Raw genomic sequence first — 14,280 nt, 5'->3', positions numbered from 1 at the left:
TGCTGTACTCTATGCTATGCTATAAATATCCTAACATTTCCTATCTCTGAACCTTATGTACACAAGGGTACATTTAGGTTGATATTACAGTAGGCTACATCAAATATCTGCAACAGTACAGGAGCTGAAGACTGAGAGAAGATTATTATTCAAATTCAAGTAAAGACAGAGAAAGTCAGACAGTTGAGGACATTAAGGGTTAACACATTGGGAGTGTTTAAGTGTGTGTTTCTCTGTCATTACTGTGGTGCCATACACCCTGTCCGGATGGCATACAAATTACATGAGGACCTCGGAAATTACCTGAGGACCTATTGTCAGCTAATGATGTAGCCAACTGTGTGGACTATGCTACTCTAGGCTACTATGCTACTAACAGGGACTATGCTACTCTAGGCTACTATGTTACTATGCTACTATGTTACTAACAGGGACTATGCTACTCTAGGCTACTATGCTACTATGTTACTAACAGGGACTATGCTACTATGTTACTATGCTACTATGTTACTAACAGGGACTATGCTACTATGTTACTATGCTACTATGCTACAATGCTACTAGCAGGGACTATGTTACTATGCTACTCTATGCTATGCTAGTATGCTGCTATGCTACTCTATGCAATGCTACTATGCTACTATGCTATGCTAGTATGCTACTATGCTACTCTATGCTATGCTACTCTATGCTACTATGCTACTCCATGTCTGGCTGATGGAAGTACAAAGCCACCGTACAGTGAGTCACAACTCACAGCTGCACAGAATAAAGTTTGTCTTGATAAATGCAAACAAAACACATTTGTCAGCAAAACAGAACAGTTATTTACTCTGCAGCACTCTGCCCATGAATGAGCAGTTGTGTGAACGTGGGGGTAAATATGAATAATTCAGAGAGCACTCTTAGAGATCTGAAATATGCGCATTTCAAGCAATCATCTGTGTTTGCTAGTACATATTTTTACACGGGAAAAGAACAAAGGCATAAATTGTACAAAAAGCCAACAAATTAGCATATGAATGTGTAGACATTCTTTTATGTGTGGTTAAGAAAGTTCCTGCGTTGCCTCCAGTGCATCTCTCTGCATCTCAGATCTCAGAGATGCCGGAGGGGGGCCAACAGGTCAACGCCCAGGGCCCCATGACGACAACCCACAGAGGAGCCTAACCAGCCCCAACCTGATCCCTACAGATAGATAGATAGAGAGATACAGAGAGAGAGAGGGAGAGACATACAGAGAGAGAGAGAGAGGGGGACAGAGAGAAAGAGAGGGGGACAGAGAGATAGAGAGAGATAGAGAGAGAGATACAGAGAGATACAGAGAGAGGGAGAGAGAGAGAGATGGAGAGAGAGAGAGAGAGAGAGAGGGAGAGAGAGAGAGGGAGAGAGAGATACAGAGAGAGAGAGAGAGATAGATACAGAGAGAGAGAGAGACAGAGAGAGAGAGAGACAGAGAGAGAGAGTAACCTCCTCACATGGGTTCTCCTACCACAGCTACGCAGATGACACTCAACTCTTCCTGTCCTTCCCCCCTTCTGATCTACATGTGGCAACCCGTGTCTCTGAATGTCTCGCTGACATTTCAACATGGATGTCAGACCACCATCTCAAGCTCAACCTTAACAAGACCGAGCTCCTCTTCATCCCCGGGAAAGCCTGCCCTCTCCAAGACTTCTCCATCACAGTGGAGAACTCTACTGTAACCCCCTCCCAGTCAGCCAAGAACCTTGGAGTGATCCTGGACAACCGCCTATCCTGTGCTGAGAACATTGCAGCAACGGCACGCTCCTGCAGATTCTTCCTTTACAACATCAGAAGGATACGACCATTCCTCACCAGAGAAGCAGCGCAACTCTTGACCCAGGCACTGGTCATCTCCCGCCTTGATTACTGCAACGTACTCCTGGCTGGGCTCCCCGCCTCCACCATCAGACCTCTGCAGCTCATCCAGAACGCTGCTGCCGGTCTCTCATGTCACCCCTCTCCTTCGCACCCTGCACTGGCTCCCGATAGCAGCTCACATCAGATTCAAGACCCTGGTGCTTGCTTACCAGGCAGCTAAAGGGACAGCCCCTGCCTACCTGAAGGAAATGGTCACCTCACAAACTCCAGCCCGCTCACTCCGCTCCTCCACCTCTGCTGGCCGACTGGCCCCACCACCTCTACACCAACACGGCAGTCATGCTGCCCGATCACGTGCTTAGTCAAATGTATTAATTGTAAGTCGCTTTGGAATAAGGCGTCTGCTAAATGCCAAAAATGTAAATGTAAATGAGAGAGAGAGAGAGAGAGAAAGAGATACAGAGAGGGAGACAGACAGAGAGAGAGAGAGAGAGAGAGAGAGAGAGAGAGAGAGACAGAGAGAGAGAGAGACACACAGAGAGAGAGACACACAGAGAGAGAGAGAGGGAGAGAGAGATACAGAGAGGGAGAGGGAGACAGACAGAGAGAGATAGAGATAGTAAGTAAGTAAGTAAAGCTTTATTTATATAGCGCCTTTTGTACATAAAATGCTACTCAAAGCACTTTACAACAGATAGAGAGAGAGAGGGGGAGACAGAGAGAGGGAGAGACAGAGAGAGAGAGAGAGAGAGAGATAGAGACAGACAGAGAGAGAGACAGAGAGAGAGGGAGCCATGTTCTCAGTATGAATGCATGTCACCCAGGTGGGGTCCCCTTTCTGCCCTAAGGACACAGCAGAACTCTGTGATCAGCTGACAACAGTAAGGGGTACAGGTAGAACTAGGTGCAGTGTTTTACTGATACTGATTTAGTTCATGAATAAATAAATATACACTATATGGACACAAGTATGTGGACACAATTCTGGTCTGGGGCTGTTTTCAATTCTGGTCTGGTCTTGAAATTTGGTCGAGTGCAAAGATATATGACCCCACAAATGACCCCACCCATGGCTGTTCTAGTGTTAAATGTTGCTGAGTAGAGCAGGGGGGAAAGTATTGGATATTTCTACCTTTGTTTCCCTATCATCATGTACAGAATAACATTCAAATCCAGATGTAAATCCAAAAGAGATATTATTTTCAAACTCATGGTATCATATGGTAGCTCCACAGACATATTTGAATCTTAATTTGGATCAGATATGTAATAGTGTTGATATGAGGAAACATGGCTCCATAAAAATAAAAATAAAGTTGGAATTGTTAGAAGTAGGCTAGTCCTTGTACACATAGTTGTCTAGTTTGTTAAACTTTGTTTGGCCTACATTTAAAACATTTAAAAGTCAAAAACTAGTCCCAGGATCACTGTGTTAGGCCACTGTGTAGCTGCCCTCCAGCAAGGTCATCTGAGCTGAGCTGCAAAACTTAGTCAATGCAGTTCATCTGCACAACAGACTGATCTAGGAACAATAATGACAGGCAACGCAACTCGTAACGTTACATGACTGCAGGTGTATGTTGTTGTTGGACTGGACTGCACTGGGCTGCTCCAAAGGGCTTTACAACGGCCTCTCATTCTCCCATTCACACACACATTCACACACCAATGGCGGCAAGCTGCCATGCAAGGCGCCGGCCCGCTCACTGGGAGCAATTTTGGGTTTCAGTGTCTTGCCCAAGGCAAGGACACTTCGACATGTGGCCAGCCGGGGCTCGAACCGCTGATCTGCCGACCTTGTGATCATTAGACGGCGACTCTACCTCCTGAGACACAGCCTCTACGTCCTGAGACACAGCCTCTACCTCCTGAGACACAGCCTCTACCTCCTGAGACACAGCCTCTATCTCCTGAGACACAGCCTCTACCTCCTGAGACACAGCCTCTACCTCCTGAGACACAGCCTCTGCCTCCTGAGACACAGCCTCTACCTCCTGAGACACAGCCACCCCTGTTGTTGTTGTTGTTGTTGACGATGATGATGATGATGATCATAAATAATATAACAAATGATAGAGGTGGACTCTAATGGCTAAAATGCCATTTATGAAGTCTGCTTCGTCTATTTCTCCTCTATCTGTTAAACTAATCCTGAGAGCAACGTTGCACACTGAGACTGGAGCACAAGGAGTTCAGTTACACACAACACACATCTCATCCTACGTACAACACACACATCATCCTACGTACATGAGGTAGCCTACAGGCCTGTTGTCATGTCCTCCTGGTAGACTCAACATAGGCCCACAATATCTTGCTGAGCTGATTGTGAGTTGATTGGAAATCTGTCATTTAGTGCTGCTGTGTCCATCCAGTCATGAACATACAGAGGTGTAGACTGACGTCTCAAGGGGGAAAATGACCAAGACTGGAGATTGTAAATGTAGCCTAACGCTCTCACACAGTATAGCAACAACAACTGACTTGCAGACAGTCGTCCACCTCTCTCTCCCTCTCTCTGTCCACCTCTCTCTCCCTCTCTCTCTCCACCCCTCTCTCCCCCTTTCTCCACCTCTCCATCCACCTCTCTCTCCCCCTTTCTCCACCTCTCCATCCACCTCTCTCTCCCCCTCTCTCCACCTCTCTCTCCCCCTCTCTTCCTCTCTCCACCTCCATCTCTCTCTCTCCACCCACCTCTCACTCCCCCTCCCTCCACCTCTCTCTCTCCCTCCCTCCACCCACCTCTATCCCTATCTCCACCTCTCTCCCTCCATCCACCTCTCTCCCTCCCTCCCCCTCCCTCCACCTCTCTCTCCCCCTTTCTCCACCTCTCCATCCACCTCTCTCTCCCCCTCTCTCCACCTCTCTCTCCACCTCTCTCTCCCCCTCTCTTCCTCTCTCCACCTCCATCTCTCTCTCTCTCCACCTCTCCATCCACCTCTCTCTCTCTCTCTCCACCTCTCTCTCCCTCCCTCCACCTCCATCCACCTCTCTCTCTCTCTCTCTCCCTCACTCCCCCTCCCTCCACCTCTCTCTCTCCCTCCCTCCACCCACCTCTATCCCTATCTCCACCTCTCTCCCTCCCTCCACCTCTCTCCCTCCCTCCACCTCCCTCTCTCCTCTTCTCTCCACCACCTCTGTCTCCAAAACACACTATTGACGACTGCAGCAGAATTACCATACCTAGGGGGACGCATGTGAACACCAACAACACCCAGACGCCGGAGTCTAATGAACCGTAACGCATCTAGGGTATAATAGATATGAGACATATAGGACATGGTGGTGCAGCGGTCTGCTCGCACGGCGGCGGTCAGGGACCTTGGCCGGTCACTAGGACCCAGGGGAATGAGGCGGCAAACATTTACATTTCTCTCCGCACGCATGACGAGAAGATCACAACATCTCTCCGTCCCCTACCTGTCACACCTCGCAGTCTGCTGGCTGTCGCTGCCGTCAACAGAATGCATGTGCAGAATGCATGTTGATGTGACATCCATGTCCATGCACCGTACCGCTCGTGCCGCCACCGGGTCCACCGCTGTGATGGACAGGGTTGCCAGATGGGATTGGGAATTTCCAGCCTAAACACAGTCTCAAAACAGTGTAAATCCACCCAAAACCACCAGGCCAAAACCTATTATTGTCAGAAAACCGCTAATGACTATTGGGCAGGTGCCCCCTATCTCCTGACCCTCAACTGTATGTCTGTTGCCAATTGTGTTTTTTAACTTTCAGGCACTGACATTTTGATACTGCCTAAATGCTATTTATCCAGCCCAAACCTATACTAATAACAATAATAATAATAATAATAATAATAAATGCTATTTATCCAGCCCAAAAGCTTATTTCCCGGCCCAGTGTGATCAAAGGTAGCCCATTCAGCGGGAACTCGCCCCATCTGGCAACCCTGGTGATGGGAGGGGCCTGGGTCACGAGAGCGCCACTAACTTCAGGCCCCAGTCCAGCCAATCCGCTTCGCCACACCTTGAGATGGGAATAAATCATCTTTATTATTGATAACTGTAATAATTGACACTTGTGCATGTACTTTTCTGTATGAATACTTAAATTGTGTATTTCAAGCAGGAAAAAAAAAGAAAAAAGCCAGTAAGTCAGTTAATACAGACGGAGATGAGTGAGAGTAGAACTGCAGGTGATTCTAGTTGTTTTCCACAGCAGACACGTCGCTTAGGCAGTTAAATCATCTAAGTCACATTTGTAAACATTACTACTACTTTACTACTACTACCAGGCCCACAGGTAGGTTTCTACACCTCCATCCATCCTACCTGCAGCTGGACCTGAGGGATACATACCTCGTCTTCTTTAACCTGGAGAGCTTTTTTCGCTTGGCTTCCAAAGAACACAAGCTCTTTGTCTTCATTATAATAGCACGAAGATCAGGTGACGAACATGATGATCAACGGTGATGTTGTGTGTGTCTGAGTGTGTGTGCGTGTGTGCGTGTGTGTGTGTGTGTGTGTGTGTGTGTATGTGTGTGTGTGTGTGTGTGTGTGTGTGTGTGGTGGGGGGGGGTGCATGTTCTGGTCGGATAAAATGTTATGTGACGTCTAAATTAATCTGATAGTTCAACAGATCATCACATGATTGGTTGTGGTCTCGTGCCATATATGATTCTTCCACGACATCCTGGATTTAAAGAGATTAGAACCTTTATGTGGTAAACATATTTAAACGGTGATAAGTGTTATAGCGCCCTCTACTGGCATAAATAAGAACATCGTCCTTGTAAGAAGCAGTTATTTGCCTCCTATATAGAACAAATGCACCAAGATGAGACATTTGATTTGTACAAAAATAGTTTACTGAAAACAAGCTGCTAATGATACACATTTGGAAACAATAGATGTTCATGTTTGAGCGCGTCAATCAATACACATGTGATGTATTTACCATCCAAACCAGAGAAAATGATTTCCAAAAGAAATTACAACAAACCATTATTTTATTTTTTTCTAATTGCCCTACAGTGTTGTGTGAAAACTGAACACAAATCCAAAATGTACAAAACTGATATTGGAAAGCATTAGCATTAGCATTTACAGTATTTACAGCGACACATCTTTGTGGTTCCCTGGAGAAAACATGTTATGCTCGTAAGTAGGACAAAAAAGTTGTAAGTTATCACAGGAAGTGACTTCAAAATCAGATTTCCTTTCATCTCATCTCTGCCTGTTTAACATCTCACTGAGTTAGTGTCTGTTATGTCTTTAACCAGTAGAGTTATTAGCAGGTTGAGATCTGTAGAGTCCATCTGCCTCCCAGAAGCTCTATAACACACGTCAATATGTTATAACACACGTCAATATGTTATATATTGTTATAACACACGTCAATATGTTATATATTGTTATAACACATGTCAATATGGTATATATTGTTATAACACATGTCAATATGTTATAACACACGTCAATATGTTATAAATTGTTATAACACACGTCAATATGTTATATACTGTTATAACACATGTCAATATGTTATAACACACGTCAATATGTTATATATTGTTTTATACAAGAGTTAGTTCCGACCAAGTCATCTGATTGGACAAGAGGCATTCCATGAGTTACGATATACAGTATAACAGCACTGGGACTTTTAACTATATGTATCACTCCGCCGCACAGATGTTCTACTAACTGACCATTAATTAGACTACATGTTTGTGTTCAGGTTACTAGGCAACAGTCCATTTGAAGTTCAGTTGCGGAACTATTTTTGTTTATTTTTATGATTAAATAAACAAACAAATCATAATCTGTTGTCGCTTATTACTGTTAACTAATAAATCGCGCTGTAGAACTGTTGTATAAAAGCAATATCACACTCGAGGTCGTGCTGTTATACTGAATATCAGCACGGCTGTGGTCGTCTTCGGTACTCGGCCTGTGGCCTCGTACCTACGACCGAATCACAGCCGTGCTGATATTCAGTATAACACACTCCCTCTCATGTGATATTGCTTAAATAACACACGTCAATATGTTATACTGTTATAACACACGTCAATATGTTATATATTGTTATAACACACGTCAATATGTTATATACTGTTATAACACATGTCAATATGTTATATACTGTTATAACACACGTCAATATGTTATATATTGTTATAACACATGTCGATATGTTATATATTGTTATAACACACGTTAATATGTTATATATTGTTATAACACGTCAATATGTTATATATTCTTATAACACACGTCTATAGGCTAGGTGCACGATCTCACTACTTCCTGAAAGGCAACTGGTATGAACATATCCTGTCTCACTCTATTGGTTTAATTGATTAATCAGCTGTGCACTGTGTGTTCCAACGGTTTACCGCACAGCTGATTAATCAATTAAACCAATAGAGTGAGACAGGATATGTTCATACCAGTTGCCTTTCAGGAAGTAGTGAGATCGTGCACCTAGCCTATTGTTTAACGTTAACTGTTTAATAGTGAAAAATTACCCACAAACATGGAAAAAACGTAATATTTAAACTGTACATTTTCAAAAAAAACTAAAATTAACAGTTACCAGCCTTCTTATAATTCTTCAATAAAAAAATAACCAGCGTAATAAATGTCTGGCCCCCTGATTTTATTCACAACCTTCACCACAGCCCTCAGTAAGTTTTAATTTCACACCCCTCTGCTCTGTAATAAAGGTTCTGGATCTCGACCCCGGTTGTTGGTTCTCGTCCCACCTACCTACTTGCTTCATCACCACTCTTATCTGTCATGGCGGTTCATGAAGTGGCCTCTCCCTTCGCCTGCGTCCCTCGCCCAACTGTTGCCCCCCCCACCCCCACCCCCCCCGCCTCTCTGGAACGGGGGACGCTCTCCAAACATGCCTTGTCCACGCCCGAACCCCCCTGGCCCCCCCGGCCCGCCCGGGCCATCGCCCCGGAAGCGTCTCTCTTGCCAGTCGTCCTCGTTCGGCCCCATACCTGGAGGTCCGGGGTGGAAGGGGGGGAACTCTCCCATGGGGTGGAGGGACATGGGCATCCTGAACCTGCCTGGGGGAAACATCCGGTGGTTGGCGCCTCTGGGCATCATCATGGGGGGCATGTTTAGGGGGGGCAGGAAGGGCTGCAGGTGGGGGGGGGGCAGGCCGGGGGAGTGGAAGGGTTGCATGCCGGGCCTGTGGCCGTGGAGGGGCCCTGGGCCCGGGGGACTCATCATGGGCCCCCCAGGGGAACCCAGGAGGTTGTCAGAACCAGAACCGGAGTCTGAGTGAGAACCACCCAGCCCTCCGGCGGGGTCTTTAGAGGCGTCGTCTGAGGCGCTGCCAGATCCTAAGGCTGGAGGAGGGAAGCCTGCAGGAACACACACACATAATAATAATAAATAATAATAATAATAATACATTAGACTTATATAGCGCTTTTCTAGACACTCAGACACTTTACAAACTGAAAAGATTGACCTTAACCCTAACCCATAAAAAATAAAAGAAAGTATAGGGGCCTAATGAAGGTAGCGCTGGGGACACATGGGAAGGGGAGGGGGAGAGGGTTAACTGGTAAAGGCGAGCTTGAAGAGGTGGGTTTTGAGGGCCTGTTTAAATGTTGGGAGGGTGTTGGCCTGTCTGATGTGGTTGGGGAGGGCGTCTGAGTCTAACTGTTCTAACACATTTGGATCAGAACAGTGTTCAGGTTCAAACACAACACATTTCCTCATATAGATACAGTATATACGTAGGGGTAGCGGTGGTCTAGTAGATAGTGAGTTGGACTCGTGAACAGAAGGTCATGAGTTCAAATCCCACCTTGAACCACCACTAGTGTGTCCTTGAGTAAGGCACTTAGCCCTAAATTACTCCAGGGAGACAGTCCTTGTAATCTCTAGTTGTGAGTCGCTTTGGATAAAAGCGTCTGCTAAATGGTTACAATGTAAACATAGTATAGATCGACACATCAATTACCTCCTGACATAAAGCAAACATATATTTGATCCTATAGACTTGCAGACTATACTCGAATCTGTGCTCAAAACGTCGTTTATTTTGGTCATAGACCTTCTCAAGGCATAAAGTAGACGAGGGTTAGGGGGTCCTACAGACTTACCGGGAGGCATCTTGGTGTGGTGGAACCCTGCGGGCAGGAAGGGGGGCAGGGCCCCCCCGGGCAGCACCATGGAGCCAGGGAACGCAGACGCACCGCCCATGGACCCCGCCACCTGGCCCTGGGGCACCTGGGAGACAGACACAGAGAAGGCACACTGCCGTGTTTATTATGAAAGGTAAACAGACTGACTTATAGACCGCCTGATACCAAAGAGCTTTACAACGGCCTCTCATTCACCCATCCACAGACCAATGGTGGCAAGCTGCCATGCAAGGCGCCGGCCTGCTCATTGGGAGCAATTTGGGGTTCAGTCAGTGTCTTGCCCAAGGACACCTCGACATGTGGCCAGCCGAGGTTCGAACCACCGATCTGCTGACCTTGTGATCATTAGACACCGGCTCTACCTCCTGCGCCACAGCCATTGTTCTTGAAAGAGACGTGTGTCTTACACACGTGCTGCAGTATTACATTATGAACATAAGTTACATAATACACATTAAAACATAGTACATACATCAGGCCTATCTAAAGGAGTTGTTCGTAAATTGCAGCTCAACCAAAACGTTGCTGCTAGGGTCCTAACAAAAACAAAGAAGTTTGAACACATTACACCAATCCTGAGATCCCTACACCGGCTACCAGTCTCTCAGAGAATTTAATTCAAAGTACTCCTAATTACATACAAATCACAAAATGGTCTTCCACCTAAATACATAGCAGATCTCCTCCCACCCTATATTCCCCAAGGCTCCTAAGGTCAGTTGAGACTAATCAGCTAATCATTCCAAGAGTAAAAACAAAACACGGTGCAGCAGCTTTCAGTCACGCTGCTGCATGCTCCTGGAACAAAGTCCCTGAAGAAATCAAACAAGCCCAAACCCTTAAAATATTTAAATCTAAGCTAAAAACATTCATGTTTTGCAACAGTTATGATTAAACACAAACACTTCTATCAATGTATTTTTTCCATTAACTATTGTCTTATTAAATGTGTTATCTATCTATTTAAACTATTTATTATATTTGCTTTTATTCATTGTCATTTTTATTTTCTTACTGTATTTTCTTGCTGTATTTTTTTATAATGTATGTAAAGCACTTTGAATTGCCCCTGTTGTATGAAATGTGCTACACAAATAAACTTGCCTTGCCTTGCCATTATACATGTATGCATGTATGTATGGCAAAACATACTCATCATCACAAACACTTAACACGATACTCATAAATACCCAGAGGTGCTACTGTGGAAAGAATACAGTACCTCCGTGTTTTAGTTACTAGAATACACTACCTCAGCGCTTTAGTTAGTAGAATACACTACCTCAGTGCTTTAGTTACTAGAATACACTACCTCAGTGCTTTAGTAGAATACACTACCTCAGTGCTTTAGTTAGTAGAATACACTACCTCAGTGTTTTAGTTACTAGAATACACTACCTCAGTGCTTTAGTATAATACACTACCTCAGCGCTTTAGTTAGTAGAATACACTACCTCAGTGCTTTAGTTACTAGAATACACTACCTCAGTGCTTTAGTAGAATACACTACCTCAGTACTTTAGTTAGTAGAATACACTACCTTAGTGTTTTAGTTACTAGAATACACTACCTCAGTGCTTTAATAGAATACACTACCTCAGTGCTTTAGTTAGTAGAATACACTACCTCAGTGCTTTAGTAGAATACACTACCTCAGTGGTTTAGTAGAATACACTACCTCAGTGACTAGAATACACTACCTCAGTGATTTAGTAGAATACACTACCTCAGTGATTTAGTAGAATACACTACCTCAGTGATTTAGTAGAGTACACTACCTCAGTGATTTAGTAGAATACACTACCTCAGTGCTTTAGTAGAATACACTACCTCAGTGACTAGAATACACTACCTCAGTGCTTTAGTTACTAGAATACACTACCTTTGTGTTTTAGTTAGTAGAATACACTACATCAGTGCTTGAGTTACTAGAATACACTACCTTTGTGTTTTAGTTAGTAGAATACACTACCTCAGTGCTTTAGTTACTAGAATACACTACCTCAGTTGTTTAGTTACTAGAATACACTACCTCAGTGCTTTAGTTACTAGAATACACTACCTCAGTGCTTTAGTTACTAGAATACACTACCTCAGTGCTTTAGTTACTAGAATACACTACTTCAGTGGTTTAGTTAGTAGAATACACTACCTCAGTGCTTTAGTTACTAGAATACACTACATCAGTGCTTGAGTTACTAGAATACACTACCTTTGTGTTTTAGTTAGTAGAATACACTACCTCAGTGCTTTAGTTACTAGAATACACTACCTCAGTGGTTTAGTTACTAGAATACACTACCTCAGTGCTTTAGTTACTAGAATACACTACTTCAGTGGTTTAGTTACTAGAATACACTACCTCACTGCTTTAGTTACTAGAATACACTACCTCAGTGCTTTAGTTACTAGAATACACTACCTCACTGCTTTAGTTACTAGAATACACTACTTCAGTGCTTTAGTTACTAGAATACACTACTTCAGTGGTTTAGTTACTAGAATACACTACCTCAGTGCTTTAGTTACTAGAATACACTACCTCACTGCTTTAGTTACTAGAATACACTACCTCACTGCTTTAGTTACTAGAATACACTACCTCAGTGCTTTAGTTACTAGAATACACTACCTCACTGCTTTAGTAGAATACACTACCTCAGTGCTTTAGTTACTAGAATACACTACCTCTGTGTTTTAGTTACTAGAATACACTACCTCAGTGCTTTAGTAGAATACACTACCTCAGTGGTTTAGTTACTAGAATACACTACCTCAGTGCTTTAGTTACTAGAATACACTACCTCAGTGCTTTAGTAGAATACACTACCTCAGTGCTTTAGTTACTAGAATACACTACCTCAGTGCTTTAGTAGAATACACTACCTCAGTGCTTTAGTTACTAGAATACACTACCTCAGTGCTTTAGTAGAATACACTACCTCTGTGGTTTAGTTACTAGAATACACTACCTCAGTGCTTTAGTTACTAGAATACACTACCTCAGTGCTTTAGTTACTAGAATACACTACCTCAGTGCTTTAGTAGAATACACTACCTCAGTGGTTTAGTTACTAGAATACACTACCTCAGTGCTTTAGTTACTAGAATACACTACCTCAGTGCTTTAGTAGAATACACTACCTCAGTGGTTTAGTTACTAGAATACACTACTTCAGTGGTTTAGTTACTAGAATACACTACCTCAGTGCTTTAGTAGAATACACTACCTCAGTGCTTTAGTAGAATACACTACCTCAGTGCTTTAGTAGAATACACTACCTCAGTGCTTTAGTAGAATACACTACCTCAGTGCTTTAGTTACTAGAATACACTACCTCTGTGTTTTAGTTACTAGAATACACTACCTCAGTGCTTTAGTAGAATACACTACCTCAGTGCTTTAGTTACTAGAATACACTACCTCAGTGCTTTAGTTACTAGAATACACTACCTCAGTGCTTTAGTAGAATACACTACCTCAGTGGTTTAGTTACTAGAATACACTACCTCAGTGCTTTAGTTACTAGAATACACTACCTCAGTGCTTTAGTAGAATACACTACCTCAGTGGTTTAGTTACTAGAATACACTACTTCAGTGGTTTAGTTACTAGAATACACTACCTCAGTGCTTTAGTAGAATACACTACCTCAGTGCTTTAGTAGAATACACTACCTCAGTGCTTTAGTAGAATACACTACCTCAGTGCTTTAGTTACTAGAATACACTACCTCAGTGCTTTAGTTACTAGAATACACTACCTCAGTGCTTTAGTTAGTAGAATACACTACCTCAGTGCTTTAGTAGAATACACTACCTCAGTGCTTTAGTTACTAGAATACACTACCTCAGTGCTTTAGTTACTAGAATACACTACCTCAGTGCTTTAGTTAGTAGAATACACTACCTCAGTGCTTTAGTTACTAGAATACACTACCTCAGTGGTTTAGTTACTAGAATACACTACCTCACTGCTTTAGTTACTAGAATACACTACCTCAGTGGTTTAGTTACTAGAATACACTACCTCAGTGCTTTAGTTACTAGAATACACTACCTCAGTGCTTTAGTTAGTAGAATACACTACCTCAGTGCTTTAGTTACTAGAATACACTACCTCAGTGGTTTAGTTACTAGAATACACTACCTCACTGCTTTAGTTACTAGAATACACTACCTCAGTGTTTTAGTTACTAGAATACACTACTTCAGTGGTTTAGTTACTAGAATACACTACCTCAGTGGTTTAGTTAGTAGAATACACTACCTCAGTGGTTTAGTTACTAGAATACACT

At 43.4% G+C, this 14,280-nt stretch overlaps 1 protein-coding gene across 1 annotated transcript in view; it reads right to left on the bottom strand.

Annotated features, from left to right (window-relative positions):
- Nucleotides 1-8,603: 8,603 nt before the first annotated feature.
- The window catches only part of LOC308153814 (SR-related and CTD-associated factor 4-like), a gene marked incomplete at its 3' end in the record, with an annotated part of 73,528 nt that continues 67,851 nt past the window's right edge, over nt 8,604-14,280 (bottom strand). The window contains exons 17-18 of the mRNA XM_080527002.1: nt 9,941-10,067; nt 8,604-9,190 (exon numbers count right to left, since the gene is read on the bottom strand). Coding sequence (XP_080383128.1) covers nt 8,604-9,190; nt 9,941-10,067 — 714 coding nt within the window. The remainder of the gene's footprint in view (nt 9,191-9,940; nt 10,068-14,280) is intronic.

The sequence above is a fragment of the Nansenia antarctica genome (assembly GCF_963989245.1).
Source record: "Nansenia antarctica genome assembly, chromosome: 1".
NCBI lineage: Eukaryota > Metazoa > Chordata > Actinopteri > Argentiniformes > Microstomatidae > Nansenia > Nansenia antarctica.
Note: the sequence above shows the minus strand (reverse complement) of the source record. Positions and strands in the feature narration are given on the sequence as shown.